The 26,893-nt window shown below is 44.1% G+C and overlaps 1 protein-coding gene across 1 annotated transcript in view; it reads right to left on the bottom strand.

The window, feature by feature from the left end:
* The window catches only part of LOC144507181 (uncharacterized), a 181,665-nt gene that overhangs the window by 33,836 nt on the left and 120,936 nt on the right, over positions 1 to 26,893 (bottom strand). Inside the window, exons 9-11 of the mRNA XM_078234098.1 lie at positions 23,529 to 23,725; positions 7,882 to 7,946; positions 1,969 to 2,075 (exon numbers count right to left, since the gene is read on the bottom strand). Of these exons, the coding sequence (XP_078090224.1) occupies positions 1,969 to 2,075; positions 7,882 to 7,946; positions 23,529 to 23,725 (369 nt within the window). The remainder of the gene's footprint in view (positions 1 to 1,968; positions 2,076 to 7,881; positions 7,947 to 23,528; positions 23,726 to 26,893) is intronic.

Genomic DNA, 26,893 nt, shown 5'->3' with positions numbered 1-26,893 from the left:
GCTCCATTTGTAATTCCTCAGGTAGTGAAACAGTTAAGCCTGCACACAGCAAGATCTGGACAATATTCAAACTTGGGTTGCTAAGTGGCAAGTAACATACACACTTGGTCATTGTCAGGCAGTGAACATCCCCAAACACCGCACTTTGACATTCAGCAACATTACCAATATTGAATTCTCCACCATCAACATGAACAGAACCTTCAATGGACCAGCTACATACATTCTGTGGTTGCAGCAGCAGCTCAGAAACTGTGCACTCTGCAGCTAGTAACTTATCTCCTCAGTCATCAAAGTCTTTCCACCATCTACTTGGCACAAGTCAGGATTGCGATGGAACAGTTTCCACTTGCCTGGATGAGTGTAGCTCCAATACTCAGGAAGCTCAACATCATCCAGAACAAATTGGTTCATTTGATTGGCTCCCCAACCACCTTGTTAAACATCCACTCCCTTCACCATTTACACACAGTGACTGCATTTATCTACAAGATACGACACAGCAATTTGCCAAGTGTCCTTTGGCAGCACCTTCCAAACCCCTGACCTCAACCGCCTAGAACGGAAAAGGTAGCAGGCGCATGGATGCATCACCAAATTTCCCTCCACATTACACAGCTTATTGACTTGGAACTCTTGTCTTCACTGTCACTGGTTCAAAACCCTGGAACTCTCCTCCTAACAGGCTGTGGTTGTATTGACATCACATGGGTGGCAGCAGTTCATTAAGGCCACTTATCACCACGTTCTCAAGGGCAATTAGGTATGGGCAGTAAATTCTGGCCTAGCCAGTGACGGCCATGCCACATGAACAAATAAAAAAAACTCCTTCACAAAAGAGAAACCATTGGGTTGTGGACCAAAAAGTTCTCTAAACCCACCAATGATCAGCTAATGATAGACAAACCTGCTTATGTGGGAAGTTGTATCACAAGTTTTTTTTCACTTTTTGCAATACATTTTCCTCTGCACAGAAAGAGACTGTTACCACCAGCTCTGCCATTCTCTGTAGCAAGGTGCACAATAGCTTGCTGAAAGTGACTGTCCTCCCTCTTGACTAGCCCTTGGTGATGAACTATGCATACACAGTAGAGAACAGCAACACCATCCCCACAACGTCCAACCCCTTTCATATGGAACTGTATGTGGAAAGCCGAAAATTTATCACTGTGGTGAAATTGTCTTAAGTCCAATATACTGCTCCACCACATTTCCTACCACACCATTGTAGCTATAGTGGAGGAAGCATTCATTCATATTAGTTAACTATAATAAAAATTCAGTAAGTAAACTAATTTGAATATGCTGGGGGTACTAGCTCAAACTGTTCTCAAAATATATACGCAATAGAGATCGATTTTAGCTTGTCATTAATTATTTGCTGATCAGTTCATTTTATTTATGAACTGAATACATACTGACAGTACAATATGCAACTGTAAAACAATGTGTAAAACATATTAAAGGCATTTTTAAAAAACATCCCTATTAACGAGAGAGGGTGAATGGGAGGTGGGGGTAGTAGAAGCAGTAGAGAGAGGAGGGAGAAGGGAACAATCTGCAACTAAGACTAACAGCAATCTAAATTACAAAAACAGAAAATGCTGGACACAGCAGGTCCGTCAGATCTGCTGAGATTTTCCAGCATTCCTGTTTTTGTTTCAGATTCCAGCATCCACAGTATTTTGCTTTTATTATAGCGATCTAGATTACTCACTTGAATCTGCTCGTTTCAAGTAAAATAACTAATTTCTGCAGTGAAGATCATAAAAAAGTTTCCAGAAATATCTACAAGGTGATAAGTTCATTTTTCCACAAAAACACTTTTGCTTCAATTAGATGGGAAATAACTTTCAATATTCCATCCCAATTCTGGTGCAGACTCAGGGCGCTGAGTGGCCCCTTTACTGTGTTGAAAATTGTATGATTCAATGTGAAAAATAGTTTTATTATTTCCAATAAGCATACCTCTTCAAAATGCTCTCTGCTGTTCTCCTTCCCTTTTCCACAGACCGGGATCCTCCCACTGGACATACAGCTGTAGCTCGGTACCCATCTAAATATGTAGCACAAACCTAAATACCAAGTAACATGGAATAAAATGATGCATCAGGAGCAAAGTCAAATGTGAGTTGTTAATCTACTGAATTTAAAATAAGCATCAGTTTTAATTAATACCATTGCAGCATGCTGTGCATCATTTAAATCCAATTTTTTTGGAGGAGGAAGAGATGATGGGGAAGGAGGAGAGGTGGAGCATAATAAGGGACAAAAGTACATGGAATATTAGGATGGAATAGCTGTGAACAGGTGTGGAAGAAACTTACTAAACTGATACCAGGAATAAGTGACTTTCTTTCATGAGACAAAGGAAACTCAGTTTTGTAATAGAAGTGTTCAAAATTATATGAAATTTGACAAAGCAAATCAGTAAAAAGAGGACAAAAATGTAAAACCATCTCTGAAAGGTAGAGAGGAGTCAGGAGAATTATATTTTTATTTTTTCAAAACATAGACCAGGATTTTCCAGCCCGGTCATGTTGGTCCAGCCAAATGTCTATTGATTTTCGGTGGGACTGGAAGATCCTGATGGCGGGTGAAGCTGGAAAATCCTGGCCAGAGTTTCAGTCTAAACCTATTACTCGTTGCCTTAATCTCACTTCTTGATTTTAAATAATTCCTTGATGTTTTACATATTTCTATAAGATCACCTCTCAGACACCTGCTTTCCATGCTGAAATGGACGGCATGGTGCCACACTCGTTAGCACTGCTGCCTCACAGCACCAGCGACCCGGGTGCAATTCCAGCCTTGGGTGACTGTGTGGAGTTTGCATGTCCTCCCCGTGTCCCTCAGTCCAAAGATGTGGAGGTTAGGTTGATTGGCCTTGCTAAATTACCCTTTAGTGTCCCAATATGTGTAGGTTTGATTAGTCTAGATAAATGTGTGGGGTTGCGGGGATAGGGCAGGGGGTAAGGACCTGAGTAAGAGACTCTGTCAGAGAGACAATGCAGACTCAATCAACCGAATGGCCTCCTTCTGCACTGGAGGAATTCTATAAGGATAAGGATTCTATAAGAAATGCCCAGCAACCAGAAGGTGTAGTCCTCCTACCAGAACACACAACAGTTTGGTCACAATTTCCTCTGACTTTTACTTTACTGCTTTCTCTTTGTCATTCAGCATTTTATTGGCTTAGTTTTACTCTGAAATTGTTTACCTTGAGCATTGAATCTAAGACTCGAGGTTTTTTAAAGCTTCAGCTTTGACATGACTCACGTAGTACATATATTGCTTACTTTTTCTTTGATTTTCAGTACTTTCACGTGTCCGCTTCAAGTTTACCTGTCATCGTTCTATTAGGTATTTTTTTCAATTCATTCTTTGCTTCTGAGCTGCCTTGTTCAATTCCACTGCCCCTTCTAGTTTGGTATAGTCTGCAAATTTGAACAGTTTGAAGCCTATTTACCTCTTTTACGGATTTCACAACTGCCAGCTTAAAGTTGTCGTACTGTTACATTTTTTTTTAATGTTGTGTTTAGTTTCTGTGACAATGTTTTTTTCGAGGATAATCTTTGCTCTTTTAATCATCCTTTGATTTGTTTCTTCTTTGTCTTATATTCATCCCAATAAACCTCCTTCTCGCATGATTTGCAGAGGCTGTTCTCACACTTTATCTTGCTTATATAATCCATTTAAGTTCCTGCAGCTGAGTTTGCTGGGGTTTTTTTCTGGTGTTGGTAAACAAACTCCTTCAATTCATTTGCTTTCATTGTTCTGCCATTTACTGAGTTTGCCTCTTTTAAAGCCAGAGAAAAACTAATCAGGATATTGAGAAAGGGCAGAAGAAAGGGATAAAGTATCAAGCTTTTTCAGACAGCCAGCACTGACACAAAAGGTCAAATGGTCTCTGTGTTGTAAGTCAGTAATTCTAGAAAAGGGATTAAATGTTAATTCTTACCACAGAAAATTATGTAAATCAGTAGAATGTCATATCACCAGATCTTATTTCCTAATTTATGAAAATAATATGGGCATGGTTTAAAGTTTACTGCAAGCTGTTTCTTAAATGTCAGGTTAGCTCAGTTAGTAGCGCCTTGAACAAGTCAGATGTGGATTTGGGCTGCAGACTTGAATGCATAACATTTCAATGTAGTATTTAGGCAGTTCTGCATTGCTTTTGTTGTCGTCTTTCAGATGACACAATGAACCCAGATCCCATCTATGCCTGTTCCAGGGGAACACAAAGATCCTACTCCATTATTTGAAGAGATGTGTTTCTTCATTCGGGTCTAACCTGGGTGAGCAACTCTGGACGAAAAATAAGGAGATAGGGGGATGTGTGTGTGAATCTGGTGAGACTGCAGGAGCAGAGAAGCTGGGCTGACTTACCCAGAATCAAATAAATTAGAGACATTGATTGTTCATCTCACTGGGGTCTGTGGGGCCTTTTTTTATTGCTACCTTTCAGTACTTTAATTTTAATCAAAAAAGCCAATTCAAATTAAGTCCAATCATGGTCCCCCCCCATGAGGGACAAACCAGTGTTGACAAGACAAGGATATTGCATCCCATCTTGGGCTTGATCAAACAAGGTCCAATCTGTTTGCTCTTTTTTCATTGCAACGCCTCCTGGGCTTGATCCAACGCTTCATCTTACCCAAAAGGCCGAGATGGCTTTGAAAAATTGCATCAGGTAAAGCCTCGGTTTAACCACATTGGCCACCCTGATCACTTACTCTACAACACCAGGTTAAAGTCCAACACGTTTATTTGGTAGCACAAGCCACAATCTTTCGGAGCACTGCCCCTTCATCAGGTGAGTGGGAGTTGTGTTCACAAACAAGGCATATACAGACACAAACTCAATTTACAAAATAATGGCTGGAATGCGAGTTTTTACATGTAATCAAGTCTTAAAGGTACAGACAATGTGAGTGGAGAGAGGGTTAAGCACAGGTTAAAGAGATGTGTATTGTCTCCAGCCAGGACAGTTAATGAGATTTTGCAAGCCCAGGCAAGTCGTGGGGGTTACAGATAGTGTGACATGAACCCAAGATCCCGGTTGAGGCCGTCCTCATGTGTGCGGAACTTGGCTATCAGTTTCTGCTCAACGATTCTGCGTTGTCGTGTAGGCCACCTTGGAGAACGCTTACCCGAAGACCATCCCCACACCCCCACTTCTTGCCTTCAAACAGCTGCACAACCTCAAACAGACCATTGTCCACAGAAACTACCCAGCCTTCAGGAGAACAGTGACCACGACACCACACAACCCTGCCACAGCAACCTCTGCAAGATGGGCCGGATCATTGACACGGATGCCATCATCTCATGTGAGAACACCATCCACCAGGTACACGGTACATACTCTTGCAACTCGGCCAACGTTGTCTTATACTGCAGGAAAGGTTGTCCCGAGGCATGGTACATTGGGGAGACCATGCAGACGCTGCGACAACGGATGAATGAACACCGCTCGACAATCAGCAGGCAGGAGTGTTCTCTTCCTGTTGGGGAACAATTCAGCAGTCACGAGCATTCAGCCTCTGATCTTCGGGTAAGCGTTCTCCAAGGTGGTCTTCACGACACACGACAACGCAGAGTCACTGAGCAGAGACTGATAGCCAAGTTCCGCACACATGAGGACGGCCTCAACCGGGATCTTGGGTTCATGTCACACTATCTGTAACCCCCACGGCTTGCAAAATCTCATTAACTGTCCTGGCTGGAGACAATACACATCTCTTTAACCTGTGCTTAACCCTCTCTCCACTCACATTGTCTGTACCTTTAAGACTTGATTACATGTAAAAACTCGCATTCCAACCATTACCTTGTAAATTGAGTTTGTGTCTTTAAATGCCCTGTTTGTGAACACAACTCCCACTCACCTGATGAAGGGGCAGTACTCCGAAAGCTTGTGGCTTGTACTACCAAATAAACCGGTTGGACTTTAACCTGGTGTTGTGAGACTTCTTACTGTGCTTACCCCAGTCCAACGCCGGCATCTCCACACCTTTGCTCTACCCCAGCTTAGGCAAACCACAGTCACAGGCGTCAGCACTTGACTAGCCTCTTCCCTTGCCTGATCAGAGCATTATCTGGCAGGGGTGAAACTGTCTACAAATATGGCTGCCATAATAACAGTAATTGCATAATGTAATTACGCAATAAACTTTAAACAATACCCATATGATGTCCAGGAAAGATCGCATTCCGCAATTTTCCCCGCCCCTTGCTCGTGGCTTTGCAAGGTTCATGTCCACAAAGGGCTAGAGCCTCATTTAAATGTATTTCAATACATTTTAATACCATTAATGACGGCCAAGGTTGTAAAGTCCTGCCAGATATTGACCCCTCGCCGGGGTGATGTGAACTGGGGGAGAGTAACACGCGCAGGCAGTGCCCCCGGCATAGGCTGACACCATGCCAATCTGGCCGTGCCAGGGCAGACCCTAGTGGGAGCCTCACGGAGTGGTTGGGGGAGAATGCGGGCGTTGATTGCAGGGGATGCCAGCATTAGGGGAGGGAAGCTCCTGTGACCTCTGTGTTGGGGTATGGGGCGATTCTCCCCAAAAGGTTCTAAGTGGTGAATTCGCGGGAAAACTGGTGTAATTCACGATTGTTTTTTCAGTGGGAATTCCGACTTGAATCCCCCATTCTGTGCAATACAGAGGTCACAATCGTGAATATCATTAAATGCTCATGGGGCGGGGCCTATTCACCCCGGAGTCTGATAGCTCCAGAACTCTGCATATGCGCAGAGGCCCCAAACTATCAGCCTGCAGTTTGCTGCTGGCCAGCTCGATCGCTGGCCCTCCCTATCCCAGAGCGCCCCGATCTACAGCGCCCCCCACCCCCCAATCCCAGCAGTGACCATCCTCCCACCCCAACAGACCCCCCCCCCTCCCATGGAAGGCAGACCTCCCCTCCCCCCCACCTCCCAGTCCACTCCGATTGCTGGCCTCCCTCCAGTCCCGACCGATCCCCATGCAGAGTGGCAGCAGGACCCCCCATTGATTGCACTGAAGCCTAGCCCCCAGGCCCCACCCCCTTGGTACTACCTGATGCCCGGTGGGCAGTGCCAAGATACCTCGGACATGGACACTTTGCCCCTTGGGCAGTGCCAGGGAGCACAGGCTGGCACTGCCAGGGTGCCCATGCCCAGGAGGCACCACACTCCACCGCCCGACCCCCCTGGGTGGCCCTGATTGCCCCCCCCTTCACTCTGGCAGGGTTTCCCGCAAGTTCCCCGAAAGTGGGGAGCTACTCTAAACCCCGCTGTAATGAAATTGTACTGGCGGGGTGGGAAATGCTATTGGGCCCAGAAAATTCAGTCTCGGGCCTGATAATCACATTTCAATAAGATTAAAAATAACTTACCTGCTGTTCCTGGTTTCCAGCGTGGTCCCGACTGCGCCGGATATCCATCGCTGGGAGGTGCGCGTGCGTCAGAACACATACGCAAATCCCGCGAATCGACGCACGTGCGATTCTCCTGGCCCGACCCGCCAAAAAATTAGCGGGTTGGGATGGGAGAATCACAGCCTAATGCTTAGTCTGATTGGGCACCCCGATCTCAGTGCAGCAGGCTTTGCCAACGTGTTTAGGCCCTGCCTCTCAAAATGACGGCATGACTCACGCATACCTTTTTGACAAAGTGCCATAAGATCTGGAGAGAAAACCTGTCCGTTTCTCTGGAGTGAATCACGCATGTTTTCAGTCAGATCCTGACATTCATTTTCTGGTAAGATTTCACCCATAATCATTCTCCATATGATGAATTTCAAGAAATCATCTGATTTATATTATGTAATAGCATTGATATGTTAGTGATTGCCATATGTTTTACTTAATTACTGCAAGCTTCCACAGAACCTTGTAATTGTCAGATGGAGGTAATCCTCTGGCTCCCTGAACACGAACTGCTCCACCTTCTATATCTGCAAACAGAAGTAAAAGCAGCTTGCTTTAGTTTTGGAACACCACCAGTGGAAAACAAGTTGAATGGACTTTGTTGTGCTTTTTAATATATCTTATGATATTTTAGCATGTATAAAAAGTATTACAGAATGTAACAACCTTTACCAGTAGGATATAAATGATAATGCTAAGATGAACAATATGAAAGCTTATGACGAATGTTAATCTTCCTGTAAATCACCAGGCCAGTTTAAATTTCAATAGAAAATACACTTATACAAGCAGAAGAGAAAAAGAAACAACTTAATCTTGAAAAGGAGGAATTCACAAGCTTTGCTGTGCTTAAAGGGATTAGCGGGTTAAGTATGTAGGGATATGGGGGTAGGGCCTGGGTGGGATTGTGGTCGGTGTAGACTCGATGGGCCAGATGGCCTCTTTCTGCACTGCAGGGTTTCTATGATTTCTATAAAGTTATGGGTAGGGTTACCTAAAGATTTGAAATCAGTAACCACAGCACCAGCTTGTATACCTTGTTTATACTTCTTGGGTGCATACGTAATATGCAGAACCTCACTGCCAGTGTGTCAATTTTAAATGTGTTGCGAATACAGGTGAAGGTTTACATTTTCAATGCATTTAACTCTGTAATGCTGGGTGCTTGTTGACTTGGGTGCTTGTTGAGACAAAATTAGAGTTAGACCTTTCATCAGAAAATGTGTCGACACGGAAAGAGAGGCAACGTTTTTGAATTTTCTTCCTCAAAGAGCAATTCATTCTAGGGGCACGATTGTACCATCTCGCTGCGCCTGGCGATCAGCATGGCATGCTGGGAAAATAGTATGGCAAAGCTAAAGATCAGCCCCTTTTTCCTGGTGTGAATCGCTTTGTGCCCAGAAATGCACAAAGCTTATTAGCATGAGATTGACTGGATTTCAATATCATTAGCAAGTTTGGTACACATGCTCTGCCCTCCTGGATGCTTCCCACCTCTCTGGCATGACGTCATGCCGGCGCCAATTAGTCCTGCTCTTTAAAAAGTGTGGCTCAGGCGCAGCGAAGGAGAACAAAGGAGGTGAATACTGCTGAGCACCAACACCCGGTATGCGGGAGGGGGTAGGGTGTTAGCCGCTGCCATGGTGTGGAGGGTTTGCAGGGATTTAGAGGGGCTCATGCCAGTCTGGGAGTCCTCAGGTCAGGGTTTGTGGCTGTCTTGAGACTCGTGTTGTACGCATTCCCCTGGCTACTGAACGATTCCTGAGGGGTTTCACATGAGGTCGAGTCCCAACCCCACTGATGTTGCCATGGTCACCCTGCCAGCTGTCTGCTGGTTTCTGTTGACATTCCATCCCAGGCCACACTAACAGGAACAAGTGCCGGGTCTGGCAGCTGGTGCTCCAATCACGGGAATTTGGCAGGTATTAACATGGCACCTCACACTGCATTAACTCTGCAGTGCTGCTTTCGATGGCTACCCATCGCAAGAAGGTCATGAGGGTGCTTCTCCACCATCTGCCTGAACGGCAAGCCACTCCTGGAAGCCAATGCACCAGACATCCAGGTGGGTGCATGCAGGTCTATGCTTCAAGGGTTCCGAACAGGGGCCTCCTCACAGACATCCTTATGCTCTCTGTGGTCACTGTTGCGAGGATGCGGCAATGGTCAGCAACTGACTGGGGAAGTGCATGGAGGACAGCAGAGATGGAGACCCAGGCTCTATGGGACAAGCATGTTCTTTGATGAGCGGCCAGATGCAGTGTGACACCGCAGACTGCGTCTCAGAAAGGAGACAGTATGGCACATGTCTCGTGTGGCAGGAGGATACCCGCTCCCTTTGGCCATGAAGGTCACTGCGGCCCTCAACGTCTACACCACCGAGTCCTTCCTGGCTTCCGGTGCAGACCTCTGCAGCATCTCCCAGTTCTCTGCACACAAGTGCACCCGTGAGGTGATGGATGCCTTGTAAGTCCGGGCAGGCAACTACATTCACTTTGACGTGGACCGGGACTAATATCATGACTTCGCCGCCATCGCTGGGGTGCCCCATGTGCAGGGGGATATCCATGGCACGCACATTGCCCTGCGAGCCCCGTACAACCATGGGGTGCCCTTTATTAATCGAAAGGGATTCCACGCAACAAACGTGCAGAAAGTCCATGACCACCTGGCTAACACCATGCACATGTGTGTACAGCACCCAGGGAGTGTGCACGAGAGCTGCATCCTGTGGAGTTTAGACATCCCAGGCTCTTCGAGGACCAACGCAGGCTGCCAGAACAGCTCATGGGCAGCTTTGTATTGTGTACAAGAGACCTAACAAACCATAGGGTACCTTTAGCCTTGGTTTGAACTGTGTGTATTCAGGTAATGTTCGGTTAAGCCAGTACAAAGACTCCCACTGAAGGGATTGACAATGTTTGCTGTTAACCTACCTGGAAAACACAGTAAGAAGTCTCACAACACCAGGTTAAAGTCCAACAGGTTTATTTGGTAGCAAAATCCACTAGCTTTCGGAGCGCTGCTCCTTCGTCAGGTAATTAGGAGTTCTGTTCACAAACAGGGCATATAAAGACACAAATTCAATTTACAAAATAATGGTTGGAATGCGAATCTTTACAGGTCATCAAGTCTTAAAGGTACAGACAATGTGAGTGGAGAGAGCATTAAGCACAGGTTAAAGAGATGTGTATTGTCTCCAGACAGGACAGTTAGTGAGATTTTGCAAGCCCAGGCAAGCCATGGGGGTTACAGATAGTGTGACATGAACCCAAGATCCCAGTTGAGGCCGTCCTCATGTGTGCGGAACCTGGCTATCAGTCTCTGCTCAGCGACTCTACGCTATCATGTGTTGTGAAGGCCGCCTTGGAGAACGCTTACCCGAAGATCAGAGGCCGAATGCCCGTGACCGCTGAAGTGTTTCCCAACAGGAAGAGAACACTCTTGCCTGGTGATTGTCGAGCGGTGTTCATTCATCCGTTGTCGTAGCGTCTGCATGGTCTCCCCAATGTACCATGCCTCGGGACATCCTTTCCTGCAGCGTATCAGGTAGACAACGTTGGCCGAGTTGCAAGAGTACGTACCGTGTACCTGGTGGATGGTGATCTCACGTGAGATGATGGCATCCATGTCAATGATCCGGCACGTCTTGCAGAGGTTGCTGTGGCAGGATTGTGTGGTGTCGTGGTCACTGTTCACCTGAAGGCTGGATAGTTTGCTGCGGACGATGGTCTGTTTGAGGTTGTGCGGTTGTTTGAAGGCAAGAAGTGGGGTTGTGGGGATGGCCTTGGCGAGATGTTCGTCTTCATCAATGACATGTTGAAAGCTCCGGAGAAGATGTCGTAGCTTCTCCGCTCCGGGAAAGTACTGGACGACGAAGGGTTCTCTATCCGCCGTGCCCCATGTTTGTCTTCTGAGGAGGTGAGTGCGGTTCTTCGCTGTGGCGCGTCGGAACTGTTGATCGATGAGTCGATCATGAAATTGAGCCGAGAGCTCAATTTCTGCCCCACCACCAAAATAGACCCCATCAGTCTCGCAGCAGACACAGAGGAATTCATCAGGCGAATGAGGCTGCGGCAGTTCTTCCACAAACCCCAAGAGGCCAACAGTGAACACAATGAGACAGCCAATGAACTGGAACAATCAACAGAGAGATCCACAGTGCAGCAACTGAAGAGGAAAGAGTCGAATTGGACTCCTCCGGAAAGCCGCTGCCCTCAACTTGACATGTATGTCCAAGCCGTCAGGAGGTGCGTCAACACCAGATTTATCAGCCGCACTCACAAGACAGCCCCGAAACATCACCCAAGCACAACGCCACGCCATCCACGCTCTCAAGACCAACTGCAACATTGTCATCAAACCAGCAGACAAAGGAGGGGCCATCGTCATACTGAACAGAACGGATTACTGCAAAGAAGTGTACGGACAACTAAACAACGAGGAACACGACAGACAGTTACCTGCAGATCCAACCAAAGAACACACCCGTCAACTCAATAGACTGATCAAGACCTTTGATCCGGACCTTCAGAGCACCCTCCGTGCTCCCATCCCACGTACTCCCCGCATTGGAGATCTCTACTGCCACCTGAAGATACACAAGACAAACACACCCGGCCGTCCCATCGTATCGAGCAATGGGACCCTGTCCGAGAACCTCTCCGGCTATGTCGAGGGCATCCTGAAACCCATTGTACAAAGAACCCCCAGCTTTTGTTGTGACACTACGGACTTCCTACAGAAACTCAGCACACATGGAGCAGTTGAACCAGGAGCACTCCTCGTCACAATGGATGTCTCGGCACTCTACACCAGCATCCCCCATGACGATGGCATTGCTGCAACGGCCTCAGTGCTCAGCGCCGACAACTGCCAGTTTCCAGATGCAATTTTACAACTCATCCGCTTCATCCTGGACCACAATGTCTTCGCCTTCAACAGCCAGTTCTTCATCCAGATACACGGAACAGCCATGGGGACCAAATTCGCACCTCAATATGCCAACATCTTCATGCACAGGTTCGAACAAGACCTCTTCACCGCACATCGTGAGGTTATCCGTGGGCTTGCGGTACAATGAAGTGCTGAGGTGATCATCCTTAATGGAGATGCGTGTGTCCAAGAATGCAACTGATTCCGGAGAGTAGTCCAGGGTGAGTCTGATGGTGGGATGGAACTTGTTGATGTCATCATATAGTTGTTTCAGTGATTGTTCACCATGAGTCCAAAGGAAGAAAATGTCATTGATGTATCTAGTGTATAGCATCGGTTAAAAAGAAACAGGTGGCAGTTGTTTTTATTACAATGTCCGTTGGACTGGCAGGATCTTCTGGGAGCCTGCCTTGCAGCACCATGCCAGGCTACACCTCATCTTCTTCAACAGATTTTAACTAATATGGTCTATCCATTGCCCATTGCGACACAACAGAAACTACTCCAGCTGTGTTCTATATACAATCAGAAACCAAGATCTTTCAGTATTTCTGACTTTCCGGTTGGTCATAGCCGTGGATGCTCCACTTCTCCAGCTTCTACCCTAAACACGTTAAAGAAGCCATCCCCTACGGACAAGCCCTCCGAATACACAGGATCTGCTCGGATGAGGAGGATCACAACAGACACCTCCAGACGCTGAAAGATGCCCTCATAAGAACAGGATATGGGGCTCGACTCATCGATCGACAGTTCCGACGTGCCACAGCGAAAAACCGCACCGACCTCCTCCGAAGACAAACATGGGACACGGCGGACAGAGTACCCTTCGTTGTCCAATACTTCCCCGGAGCGGAGAAGCTACGACATCTTCTCCGGAGCCTTCAACATGTCATTGATGAAGACGAACATCTCGCCAAGGCCATCCCCACTTCTTGCCTTCAAACAACCGCACAACCTCAAATAAACCATTGTCCGCAGCAAACTACCCAACCTTCAGGTAAACAGTGACCACGACACCACACAACCCTGCCACAGCAACCTCTGCAAGACATGCCGATCATTGACACGGATGCCATCATCTCACATGAGAACACCATCCACCAGGTACACGGTACATACTCTTGCAACTTGGCCAACGTTGCAGGAAAGGATGTCCCAAGACATGGTACACTGGGGAGACCATGCAGACTCTACGACAACGGATGAATGAACACCGCTCGACAATCACCAGGCAAGAGTGTTCTCTTCCTGTTGGGAAACACTTCAGCGGTCACGGGCATTCGGCCTCTGATCTTCGAGTAAGCGTTCTCCAAGGCGGCCTTCACAACACACAACAGCTTAGAGTCGCTGAGCAGAGACTGATAGCCAGGTTCCACACACATGAGGACGGCCTCAACCGGGATCTTGGGTTCATGTCACACTATCTGTAACCCCCATGACTTGCCTGGGCTTGCAAAATCTCACTAACTGTCCTGTCTGGAGATAATACACATCTCTTTAACCTGTGCTTAACCCTCTCTCCACTCACATTGTCTGTACCTTTAAGACTTGATGACCTGTAAAGATTCGCATTCCAACCATTATTTTGTAAATTGAATGTGTCTTTATATGCCCTGTTTGTGAACACAACTCCCACTTATCTGACGAAGGAGCAGCGCTCCGAAAGCTAGTGGATTTTGCTACCAAATAAACCTGTTGGACTTTAACCTGGTGTTGTGAGACTTCTTACTGTGTTTACCCCAGTCCAACGCCGGCATCTCCACATCAACCTACCTGGAGTCAGCAGGACCAAGAGTCCTGTCAGAGTCAAGTTGCCACCTGAAGCTGTTATTCATTACTTGAAAGTCATCATACTACCTTATCGTGATTAAAATAATAAAAGTGAATCTTGTGCTTGATGTAATTTAATTTCCTGTCTTAAGTCCTTCCATTGGCATGGAGATGCAGAGACAAGTGATTCATCTCTTTATCACAGTCTTAAAGTACCATCACTCTGCTAATAGTTGGCATTTACAGTGATAACAAATATCAAGCTTGTCACTGCTTTCAGAGAAGAAATAGTTTACATACAAATATATCTCCAGACATACACACACTACATGCTTACAATTCTTCTTAATTTGAACTTTTACAGTGTTGATGGTTTAAGATGATCAAAATGTTCCTTCATATGCTACTTCATTCTGAGTGCCAATTTTTAAAATGAAAATGTTTTGCTTTTTTCTCATCAGTTATATTAATAACATCTAAATAAAAAAGTTAATGCGGAAGTTCAGCAAGAGTTTAAATACCATGAACTTGGTCATTAAGAAGCTGTAGGTTCATGTGTAGTTCAGATCCTAAACAGACTTCACCTGGCGGGGTGAAATGGGGAACATACAGTTCTTATCATGCTGCTCGTTAGTGTTAATTATCCCCAACAGCTGGTTGCATCTAAAATAACTACTTGTCATAGTTTAAGCCTTGTTAACCACAGGAAATGGGATGATGATTCTACTCACTTACTATCAATGTTGATGTTTTTGCTGTTTGTGGAACTCCCGTGACATTGCTCATGGCCAGGTCATGTCGGTTAATGGGCTGGGAAGGGTCATGGAGGCAGAGGTGAACGAAAAGGCAATTGGCAACTGTGAGGAGTCCAGGTGTAGGGGACAAGTCATACACCCTGCAGTTCTATCTGGCACTGAGTCTGTCTGTTCCCAGGTTCCCAATCCTCAGTTGTGAACAGTGTATTTTTTGTAACTGAGTGGAAAAGAGACCTGGGAGTGGGATAGGAGACAGATGCCTCATGGAAATAGAATAAGGACTGGAGAAGCAGGCTGAAGACCAACAAGTAAATGAAGGAACATAGCTAGAAACTGAAGCGGTCAAAGAGTCGAGAACTGAGATAAACTACTGGTGGGAGCCCTGCTTCTACACAATGATAGAGAAGTGTTTACATTGGAAATTCTCATTGTTTACATAATTTCAATTATAAATGTTGGCATTAAAAGCATTATGAAAATTATCACAACAGGAAGTCAGACAGTAAGTTCTGCTCACGTACAAGACTTTTGACAACATATGTAGGTAATGTTTGATATTTTCCTTCTGTTAAGAGTTCCCAAGAGTAAGAATTTACACTTCTCAGGGGAACAAAGATAGAGAACATTAGGAAAACATGGGCAATGGGTGGCAAAACTAGACCAACATCCATACATGTATATTTTCTAAAAGACCTGGAGAGCAAACCTGTCCACAATCCTCTTGCGTGAGAAATAAACCTCATGGCTCTCCTTCACATGATGATGCTGGCGTCTGTTGGTGCAACCCCTATTGGCATTACTACAATAAAGTGATCAGGCTCTGCTAATTGACAATGATGTGTCTCGTCAACCTAGCCATCTGAAAACAGTAATTTCTAAAGTTGTTAAAAGACAATAAATGGTTTCCACGAAGATTCAACATTTATCCATCACATAGCCAGCAAGTCTTACATGTGACTCCGGTCTGAGAGTTAAAATCTCATTAGGAAAGGTATTAAGTACTGCAATTGGCCTGAGTAACCAAGGATTGGGGAAGGCAATATTGTCAAGACCCTGTGAATGATCACTACCTAGTGATCCTTGCAGGAACTGTTTATAAACAGATATCCAGTGATCAGGTTCTGCGTTGATGCCCTCACTGATTAAACATGTATAAATTCTCATTCATGATATTTTAGGATAACGAGTATCCATGGAACTGCGTAACTGTATCAAGAAAAGAGGGAAGGGTAGAAACTGAATAGGAATTAAATAGACCATAAGATGTAGGAGCAGAAGTAGGCCATTCAGCCCATTGAGTCTGCTCCAACACTCAGTGAAATCATGATGATCTGATATGATAATTTTCAACTCCTCTTTCCCGCCTTATCCCCATAACCCTTCATTCCTTACTGATTAAAAATCTGCTGATCGCAGCTCGTGAACATATTTAACATCACTCACAGCCCTTGGTGGTAAAGAATTCCACAGATTGATTACCCTCTGAGAAGAAATTTGGCCTGATCTCTGGCTTAAATGAGTGATCCCTTGCTCGAAAATTATGCCCTCTGCTACTAGACTCTCCCACAAGAGGTAACAACCTTTCAACCCTGTCAAGCCAACTGAGAATTCTATATGCCTCAATAAAGTCACTTCTCATTCTTTTAAACTCCAGTGAGTATAGAGTCATAGAGTCACAGAGGTTTACAGCATGGAACAGGCCCTTCGGCCCAACCTGTCCATGCCGCCCTTTCTTTTTTAAAACCCCTAAGCTAATCCCAATTGCCTGCATTTGGCCCATATCCCTCTATACCCATCGTACCCATGTAACTATCTAAATGCTTTTTAAAATACAAAATTATACCCGCCTCTACTACTACCTCTGGCAGCTTGTTCCAGACACTCACCACCCTCAGTCTGAAAAAATTGCCCCTCTGGACACTTTTGTATCCCTCCCCTCTCACGTTAAACCTATGCCCTCTAGTTTTAGACTCCCCTACCTTTAGAAAAAGATATTGACTATCTAGCTGATCTGTGCACCTCATTATTTTATAGACCTCTATAAGATTACTCCTCAGCCTCCTACGCTCCAGAGAAAAAACGTCCCAGTCTATCCAGCCTCTCCTTATTACTTAATCCATCAAGTCCCGGTAGCATTCTAGTAAATCTTTTCTGCACTCTTTCTAGTTTAATATCTTTTCTATAATAGGGTGACCAGAATTGCACACAGTATTCCAAGTGTGGCCTTACCAACGTCTTGTACAACTTCAACAAGATATCCCAACCCCTGTATTCAATGTTCTGACCAATGAAACCAAGCATGCTGAATGCCTTCTTCACCACTCTGTCCACCTGTGACTCCACGTTCAAGGAGCTATGAACATGTACCCCTAGATCTCTTTGTTCTGTAACTCTCCCCAATGCCCTATCATTAACTGAGTAAGTCCTGCCCTGGTTCAATCTACCAAAATGCATCACCTCGCATTTGTCTAAATTAAACTCCATCTGCCATTCGTCAGCCCACTGGTCCAATTGATCAAGATCCCGTTGCAATTGGAGATAACTTTCTTCACTGTCCACTGTGCCACCAATCTTAGTGTCATCTGGGTATATGTCCACCCTACTCAACCTCTCTTCATAAAACAATTCCTCCATACCTGGGATCAAACAAGTGAACCTTCTCTTCGACTGCCTCAAGTGCCAGTATAATCTTTCCTTCGATAAATATACTGTTCACAGTATTCCAGGTGTGGTCAAATTAGTGCTTTGTATAGTTTTAGCAAGACTTCCTTATTTTTATACCTCAGTCCCTTTGAAATGAAGGCCAACATTCATTTGCCTTCTCTATTATTGCTGAACTTGCATGCTGGCTGTTAACGATTTGCGCACGAGGACCCCCATATCCCTCTGTGCTGCAGTTTTCTCCAGTATTTCTCCATTTAAATAACATTCAGCTCCTTTATTCTTCCTATCAAAGTGCATAACTTCATATTTTCCTACATTATATTCCATCTGCCAAGTTTTTGCCCACTCACTTAACCTGTCTATATCCCTCTGTAGATTCTTTGTGTCAACCCCACCACTTGCCTCCCCACCTACTTTTGTCACCTGCAAACCTGGCAGTAGTACATTCACTTGCCTGGTTCACGTTATTAATATATATTGTAAATAATTCTGGCCCCTGCACTAATCCCTGTGGCAATCCACTAGTTACAGGTTGCCATCCTGAAAATGCCTCTCTTATCCCAACTCTCTGTCTTCTATCAGTTAGCCAATCCTCTACCCATGCTCTTATACAACAACCAATACCATGGGCTCTTATCTTATTAAGTAGCCTTTTCTGTGTTACCTAATCAAATGCTTTTTGGAAATCCAAGTACATTACATCTGCTGGTTCCCCTTATCTATCCTGCTCATTATCACCTCAAAGAATTCTAATAAATTTGTCAGTCATGATTTCCCCTTCATGAAGCCATGCTTAGAAATCATAGAAACCCTACAGTGCAGAAGGAGGCCATTCGGCCCATCGAGTCTGCACCGACCACAATCCCACCCAGGCCCTACCCCCACATATTTTACCCGCTAATCCCTCTAACCTACACATCCCAGGACTCTAAGGGGCAATTTTTTAACCTGGCCAATCAACCTAACCCGCACATCTTTGGACTGTGGGAGGAAACCGGAGCACCAGGAGGAAACCCACGCAGACACGAGGAGAATGTGCAAACTCCACACAGACAGTGACCCGAGCCAGGAATCGAACCCGGGACCCTGGAGCTGTCTCTGCTTGATAAGATGCTGACTCTGCTTGATAAGATTTTTAAATGCCCTGCTATTACATCATTTAAAATGGACTCTGACATGCTCCCAATGACTGATGTTAAGCTAACTGGTCTATAGTTACCTGTTTTTAGTCTCCCTCCCTATTTGACGAAGGGTGTTACACTTTAGTGTTTTCCAATCCTCTGGCACTTTTCCAAAAATTAAGGATTCTTGGAAGATTACTATCAGTGCATGAACCTTTAATATCCTGGAATGCAACCCATCTGGTCCAGGGGATTTACTAGCCTCTTTAGTTTGCTGAGTAGTTTTTCTCTGGTGATAGTTATTGCATTTATTTCCTCCCCCAACCTTTCCTTTTGATTTTTAAGTATTTTTGGAACGTTATGTATCTTCTATCATGAAGACTGGCGCAAAGTATTTCATTAACTCCTCTGCCACTTCCTAGTTCCCCATTATTTATTTCCCAGTCTCATTCTCTAAGAGACCTTCATTCACTATGGTCTCTCTCTTCCTTTTTATATGTTTAAAGAAGCTCTTTCTGTCTACTTTTTATATTACTTGCTAGTTTACCTTCATGGTTTATCTTCTTCCTTTTTTTTCCCCTCACCTTCTGTTGGTTTTTAACCTTTCCCAATCCTCTGGCCTACCATTAATCTTTGCCACATTGTATGTTTTTTCTTTCCTTTCAGCTTAATACTATCCTTAATTTCCTTGAGTTAACCATGGTTGATTTATCCCTTTCCTAGAATCCTTCTTCCTCACTGGGATATATCTTTGTTGTAAGTCATGAATTATTTTCATAAATGTCTATCATTGCTGATCAACCATCTTTTCTACTAACCTCCTTCCCCAGTCCACTCCAGCCAACTCTCCTTTCATTCCTTTATAATTACCTTTATTTAAGTTTAGCACAGTTGTTTCTGAACCAAGTTTCTCACTCTCAAACTGAATGCTAAATTCTATCATGTTATGGTCACTGTTTCCTCAAGGATCTTTTACTCAACTGTTTATTAAACATGCTTCATTACACATTGCCAGATCCTTAGTTGGATCCACAACATATTGTTCTAAGAAGCTGTCCCAAATACATTCTATGAATTCTTCCTCATAGCTACCTCCGTCAATTTGATTTTCTCAAATCACGCAGAAACACTAAGATTGATTTTCTTTAGCAATCAGTTTAGGAATTTAGTTTAGGAATCACAAAAACGTAATTGTTGTTCTTTAACTTTCTCATATAAAACGTCAGTGTCAAACAACTACCTGGATTAAAACTGCAGCATAAATTGTTCTCCAACCTCAAATATTGTTAAAAATGGTCCAAAGTTTATTTTAAAGTATAAATTTCAGTAACAACTTCTTGCTAATATAGCAAATAGAGAAAAATTTGTTCCAATGGTCTTTTAAACAATCATCTATGTTTCAAATCTTTAATCTAGCAAGGGATGGTTCTGTGGACAGATAAGTATTGTTCCTAGGAGACTCTCTTGGTTAATGTTACCTTTATCAAAAGTATATTACACTGAGGAGTTTCAGACTTCTCATTAGTGAGGAAGCCATCCACAGTGTGAGATCCTGTTATATTATATTGAGGACTACTTTTCAGTTGTGGCAACATTACATTACTGAGCCTCCTCTATGTTAAAGACTTTCTGGGCAATGATACGCACTACATTTTGGTACGTGTTCTTAACTAAGAAAATTAATTCAGGAAGCAAACTATTTTCTAAACTGGGTTGCAGACATAATCCAATATAATTAATGGCATACAAATTAAGTGAAACCTTTCAAAAAAGTATTCAAAAACATACATCAGTCTTAAATGTATAGATTTGTCTTCTATGTATAGCCTCTCTTCTAAATCATCACACATTGGCATGGACTAGTTGGGTTGAATAACCTGTTTCTGTGCCATATACCCTATGTGCAGATAATCACCAGTCATGATGCTGAGTAACCAATCTGTCTCTGTGCATCTTTTGATTCAACTGCATAGCCAACAATTAAGAATACATTTGAAACCTCCCTGCTGGATCATCTTCCATCCTGGTGGAGAAACATGTAGCCTCGAGGTAGTTTAGTCTGGGCCCAGGTCTTCTTGTCAAAACAATGATTAGTTCTGTGTTAAGGATTAGTTATGTGCAAACCGCACAGCACTTCCTGGGAAAAGTAAATGAGAAAATCTGGAAGTTGTTGTACAAGATGTGCTGCTTTATTGTTAGCTTTGCAAAAATGATAACTTTGATACACCATTCAAATGTATCGAACACCATGAAGTTATTTGGAGGGTAGATATGAACTAAATTCATCACAGAAGGTTAAGATTTGTCTAATTCATTCCAAGAACCCTTTATAACGGCATAATAATTGTTTATTACTACTAAACAATCTCTCTGGCACTAACATTAACCGTTACAAGTGAGCAATCACAAAAACACAAGAATTAGGAGCAGTAGTAGACCACTTGGCCCTTGAACCTGTTCTGTCATTCGATAAGATTATGGGTAATCTGACTGTGGCCTCAACCCAACTTTCTTGTCTTCCTCCCTTAACCCCTTGTCAATTAAAAATCTAGCTAACTCTGTCTTGAATATATTCAATGACCCAGCTACCACTGTTCTCAGGGGAAGAGAATTCAGAGACTTAACAAACCTTTGAGATAAAAATTTCTCCTCATTTCAGTCTTAAATGGAAGACCCCTAATTTTTGAACTGTGTACCTTAGTTTTAGGCTGTGTTTTCTAGTTTTCCTGACATCTATTCCCTAGTGATTGTGATTGTTTCAAGTTCTTCTTTTCCTTTTATCCTTGATTTTCAGGTATTGTTGGGATTTTTTTGCGTCTTTGACAGTGAAGACAGACACAAAATATCTGTTCAACGCTTTGGCCATCTCCTTGTTTTCCATTATTAATTCCTTAGTCTCTTACTGTAATTTCGCCCACATTTTTAAAAAACTCATTCTTTACTGGTTTCTAAAATCAGTCCAATCTTTTAATCTACCATTGATCTTCACAGTACATATGCTCTTTCTTTCAATTTGATGCTATCCTTCTTTTCCTTAGTTAGTCATGTATGTGCATCTTTCTTATAGTCTGTCTTTCTCACTGGGACACTTTTGCAGACAGTTATGAAATATCTCTGTAAATATCTGTCATTGTTTCTCTACTGACCCACCTCTTTACCTATTTTCCCAATTCACTTTAGCCATCTCTGTCCTTATACCCTTGCCTTTATTTAAGTTTAAGACCATACTTACACCCACAGGGTGAAATTTTCCAGGAAATCGGTAAAGGCCAAAGGCGGAAAGGAAAAGCAGCATTGAAGCCACCAACAGCAATGACGACTTTCTCCATCATATAGTGCAGCACTCTGAACAAAAACTTCAACGATTGAGTCCCATGCTGGCGGGGTGTCCTGATTCACCCACCCCGCCAGTGACTTCGAGCTGCGAGGATTGGGACACCATTTTTAAAGGTTTCCCCAGTGCACAGCAACCAATCCAATTAACCTTGGAACTGCCTAGGGGTTTCCAAGCGGTGCCAGGGTGCCCAGAACGACCCCCACCCCCCCCCTCCCCCCCGCCTCAGTGCTGCACTCCGGTGACCTCCCCTGGGAGGTGTGCTTGCCAGGTGCACACATCTTCAAGGATCAGTTATAATTCATGCCATTCTGCTGTCATGCCAATGTGGATGGAAGTTGGGGGGTAGAGGGAGGGGCAGAATAATGGAATGATGATTTCAGTGTATGGGCCTGATAATGGTATGTTAATTTATTATAATGATGTTCCTGATATTGAATGTGAGGAAATGCGCCCAGTGATTGACGGCAGGTGAGGTCAAACGAGTCACACATTTACTCCGATGTAAAACATGACTCCATATCATCAGAGAATCCCTACAATACAGAAGGAGGGAGGCCATTCGGCCCATCGAGTCTGTACCAGCCACAATCCCACTCAGGCCCTATTCTCGCAACTGCACACATTTAACCTACAAATCCCCCTGACACTAGGGTCAATTTGGCATGGCCAATGAACCTAACCTGTGCATCTTTGGACTGTGGGAGGAAACCGGAGCACCCGGAGGAAACCCCACGCAGACATGGGGAGAATGTGCAAACTCCACACAGACAGTAACCCGAGGCTGGAATTGAACCTGGGACCCTGGCGCTATGAGGCGACAGTGCTAACCACTGTGCCACCATGTCGCCCCAATAATTATTTTTTAAAAATGTCTGTATTACTATAATTCCATTACTGATTATTTTAAAGGCATTCTTATCAACATGAGGTATGTTAAATGTTGAGAAATTGACAATTTTTCCACTCTGGGTAGTGAAGTTAGGCATTGTAGAACAAAGTGGAGAGATAAGCTCTCTCCAATCTGCTTTTTGGCAGATTATTGGCATATGCTTTCACCCAAAGTCTAGAAGTTATGAGCATCTATATCAGGTTAGTTTTTTTCTCATTTAGGAATTCAGGTAGATAATTCTGTCCCTTGAGCTGTTTGTCAATCAGTTAGACCATGGCTGATCTATACTTTGGTTCAATTTGCTTAGAAATCATAGAAACTTATCTTAGCTCTATATGCCTTGACACCGTTACCTTACAAAAACGTACCAGTCCCGGTCTTGAAAGCTCTAATTTCCCACAGCCTAAGTGTTAATGATCTTGCAGAGTGACAATTTGGAGTTAATGGTTGCTGGAACTTTTATGCTGTATTTAAATATATTACAATACAATGAACAATTTCTCCACTATATTCTATAACATGGAGGTATTTTTATCTGTATGAGCAGCAATGGTAAATTAATGTTTGTAGACTCTAATACTAACCATTTAAAATATTGATTTGTGTATATTAAAGAGGTGATAGAAGTAGCAGACCTGGTATTTCCAACAGGGTAACCTCGGAGAAATCACAGATGACATCAGGCAATTGGTAACGTCGGGGATCGCCTATTTCATATACAAGCTGCTCAGCAACAGTACCAAATGATACCAAGCCTCCAGTTTTAGGTGGTTTAGAAAGGACAAAACTCCCATCAGAGGAACACTCCACCACTGGAAAACCAATGTTATCCCTGGAAATGGATGAAACAACGATTTAAACAGATAAGCAGTTTCCAGAGAGTGGTACTATCTAATAAAAAGTCATGAAAATGTAATGGACTAACTAATCCATATACAGGCAGTCCTCAGACTTACGGAACATCGCTTGAGCCAGAGCCAGGGTCAGATCAGCTGAAGCAGTTAAAGGCAGTTAGATCAACAGTTAGTTCTTAACTCTGCCAGCTTCAGATATGCCTTAAGAGAACTCACCATTCAACCAGTGAAAAGTACCAAATCAGACTTATAGACAGCGGACAACTACAGAAGAACCTCCAAATCTTTTCCAAGCCACCAGACCTGGTTGTATGTAGTTTGTTTGAGAGCGACTAAGATTCTATTATTACTGTTTTGGTACTGAATGATCCTTGTCTTTATTTGAACAGCACTTCAGTCGAACCTTCCTTAAATTTATATGCCACTTGTTTAGTTAAGAGTTCCCGGTTGGTTGAATAAAATAGCTTGTTAATTATTCACTTAAAGCGTGCGTCAGGTATTTATATTATTGAACCTCCAAACGTTAATGTAGAACAATTAACACCTCTCCAAACACTTTTACTGCATTACAAAGTGAGGTAAAAGGGATTAACTTCTCTGTCGTAACATAGGGCTACAGAGCAAGAGCAGGGCGATCTTTGGCGAGCTCTTGCAAAGAGCCAGGATGGGCGCGATGGGCTGAATGTACTTCGCGGTCCGTCTGATTCTGAAGTCCCATTGTATCCCGTGAAGTAAATTTCTCACGTCTCACCTTTCTGTTCAATATTGGAATCCTCTTGTGTGTTTCAAAGAATCATGGAGTCCCGGCGGTGTAGGGGGAGGCCATTTGGCCCGTCGAGTTTGCGCCGACCGCGGTCCCGCCTGGGCCCTATCCCTGTATCTACCCTGCTAATCCCCCTGACACTAAAGGAGCATTTTGGCGTGGCCGGTCCGCCTGGCCTGCACATCTTTGGACACTGGGGGTCAGTTTGGCATGACCGGTCCCCTTAACCTGCGCATCTTGGACACTAAGGGGCAACTCTGAGTTGTGACATTTGTTTTGAGGGCCAAGCATCAGGGTTGCCTTGGTAACAGGTAACAGGTAGCACAGTGGTTAGCACTCCTGTTTCACAGCTCCAGAGACCTGGGTTCGATTCCCGGCTTGGGTCACTGTGTGTGGAGTTTGCACATTCTCCTCGTGTCTGCGTGGGTTTCCTCCGGGTGCTCCGGTTTCCTCCCACAGTCCAAAGATGTGCAGGTTAGGTTGATTGGCCATGCTCAAAATTGCCCTTAGTGTCCTGAGATGCGTAGGTTAGAGGGATTAGTGGGTAAATATGTAGGGATGTGGGGGTAGGGCCTGGGTGGGATTGTGGTCGGTGCAGACTCGATGGGCCGAATGGCCTCTTTCTGTACTGTAGGGTTTCTATGATTTCTATTTCTATGATGATTCTGATAGCTATCAGTTTAAAAAAAAGACAATCAGCCATTAAGAGCCGATCTGATTTGAATTTGCTGTTGTTGACAACCTCAGACCAATCGTGGTGTAAGAACATTGTGAGGTCATCGCAAGTATAAAGGCCAGAGCAACAGCCTTCTCAGAGGAACATCACTTGAGCCAGAACCAGGGTCAGATCAGCTGAAGCAGTTAAAGGCAGTTAGATCAACAGTTAGTTCTTAACTCTGCCAGCTTCAGATATGCCTTAAGAGAACTCACCATTCAACCAGTGAAAAGTACCCAATCAGACAGCGCTTACAGACAGCGGACAACTACAGAAGAACCTCCAAATCTTTTCCAAGCCACCAGACCTGGTTGTATCTAGTTTTTTTGAGAGTGACTAAGATTCTGTTATTACTGTTTTGGTACTAAATGATCCTTATCTTTATTTGAACAGCATTTCAGTCGAACCATCCTTTAATTAAAATTGTAACTGGTTTAGTTAAAGTTCCCAGTTGGTTGAATAAAATAAGTTGTTAATTATTCACTTAAAGCCACCTTTAGGAAGGAGCACTGTGTACAGTTCTGGCCACCCAATCGTAGAAAGGATATTATTAAACTAGAAAGAGTGCAGGAAAGATTTACTAGGATGCTATCGGGACTTGATGGATTGAGATATAAGGAGAGGCTGGATAGACTGGGACTTTTTTCTCTGGAGCGTAGGAGGTTGAGGGGTGATCTTATAGAGGTCTATAAATTAATGGGGGGCACAGATCAGCTAGATAGTCAATATCTTTTCCCAAAGGTAGGGGAGTCTAAAACTAGAGGGCATAGGTTTAAGGTGAGAGTGGAGAGATACAAAAGTGTCCAGAGGGGCAATTTTTTCACGCACAGGGTGGTGAGTGTCTGGAACAAGCTGCCAGAGGTAGTAGTAGAGCTAGGTACAATTTTGTCTTTTAAAAAGTGTTTAGACAGTTATGTGGGTACGATAGGTATAGAGGGATATGGGCCAATGCGGGCAATTGGGACTAGCTTAGTGGTTTAAAAAAAAGGCCGGCATGGACAAGTTGGGCCGAAGGGCCTGTTTCCACGCTGTAAACCTCTATGACTATGACTATTGTTTCCAGAAAAATGCATCTTTTTGATTTGATTTTGATTTGATTTGATTTATTATTGACATGTATTAACATACAGTGAAAAGTATTGTTTCTTGCGCACTATACGGACAGAGCATACCGTTCATAGAAAAAGAAACAAGAGAGTGCAGAATGTAGTGTTACAGTAATAGCTAGGGTGCAGAGAAAGATCAACTTAATGCAAGGTAAGTCCATTCAAAAGTCTGACAGCAGCAGGAAAGAAGCTGTTCTTGAGTCGGTTGGTATATGATCTCAGACTTTCGTACCTGTTTCCCGAAGGAAGAAGGTGGAAGAGAGAATATCCGGGGTGCGTGGGGTCCTTAATTATGCTGGCTGCTTTGCCCAGGCAAAGCATGGTGGCACAGTGGGTGGGCAGCACGGTGGCGCAGTTGTTAGCACTGCTGCCTCACAGTGCCAGGGATCCAGGTTCAATTCCGGCCTTGGGTAACTGTGTGGAGTCTGTACGTTCTCCCAGTGTCTGCATGGGTTTCCTCTGGGTGCTCCAGTTCCCTTCCACACTCCAAAGATGTGCAGGTTAGATGGATTGGCCATGCTAAATTGCCCCTTAGTGTCCCAAGATCTGTAGGTTAGGGGGA

This window comes from Mustelus asterias, chromosome 1, assembly GCF_964213995.1.
Source record: "Mustelus asterias chromosome 1, sMusAst1.hap1.1, whole genome shotgun sequence".
Taxonomy (NCBI): Eukaryota; Metazoa; Chordata; class Chondrichthyes; order Carcharhiniformes; family Triakidae; genus Mustelus; species Mustelus asterias.
Note: the sequence above shows the minus strand (reverse complement) of the source record. Positions and strands in the feature narration are given on the sequence as shown.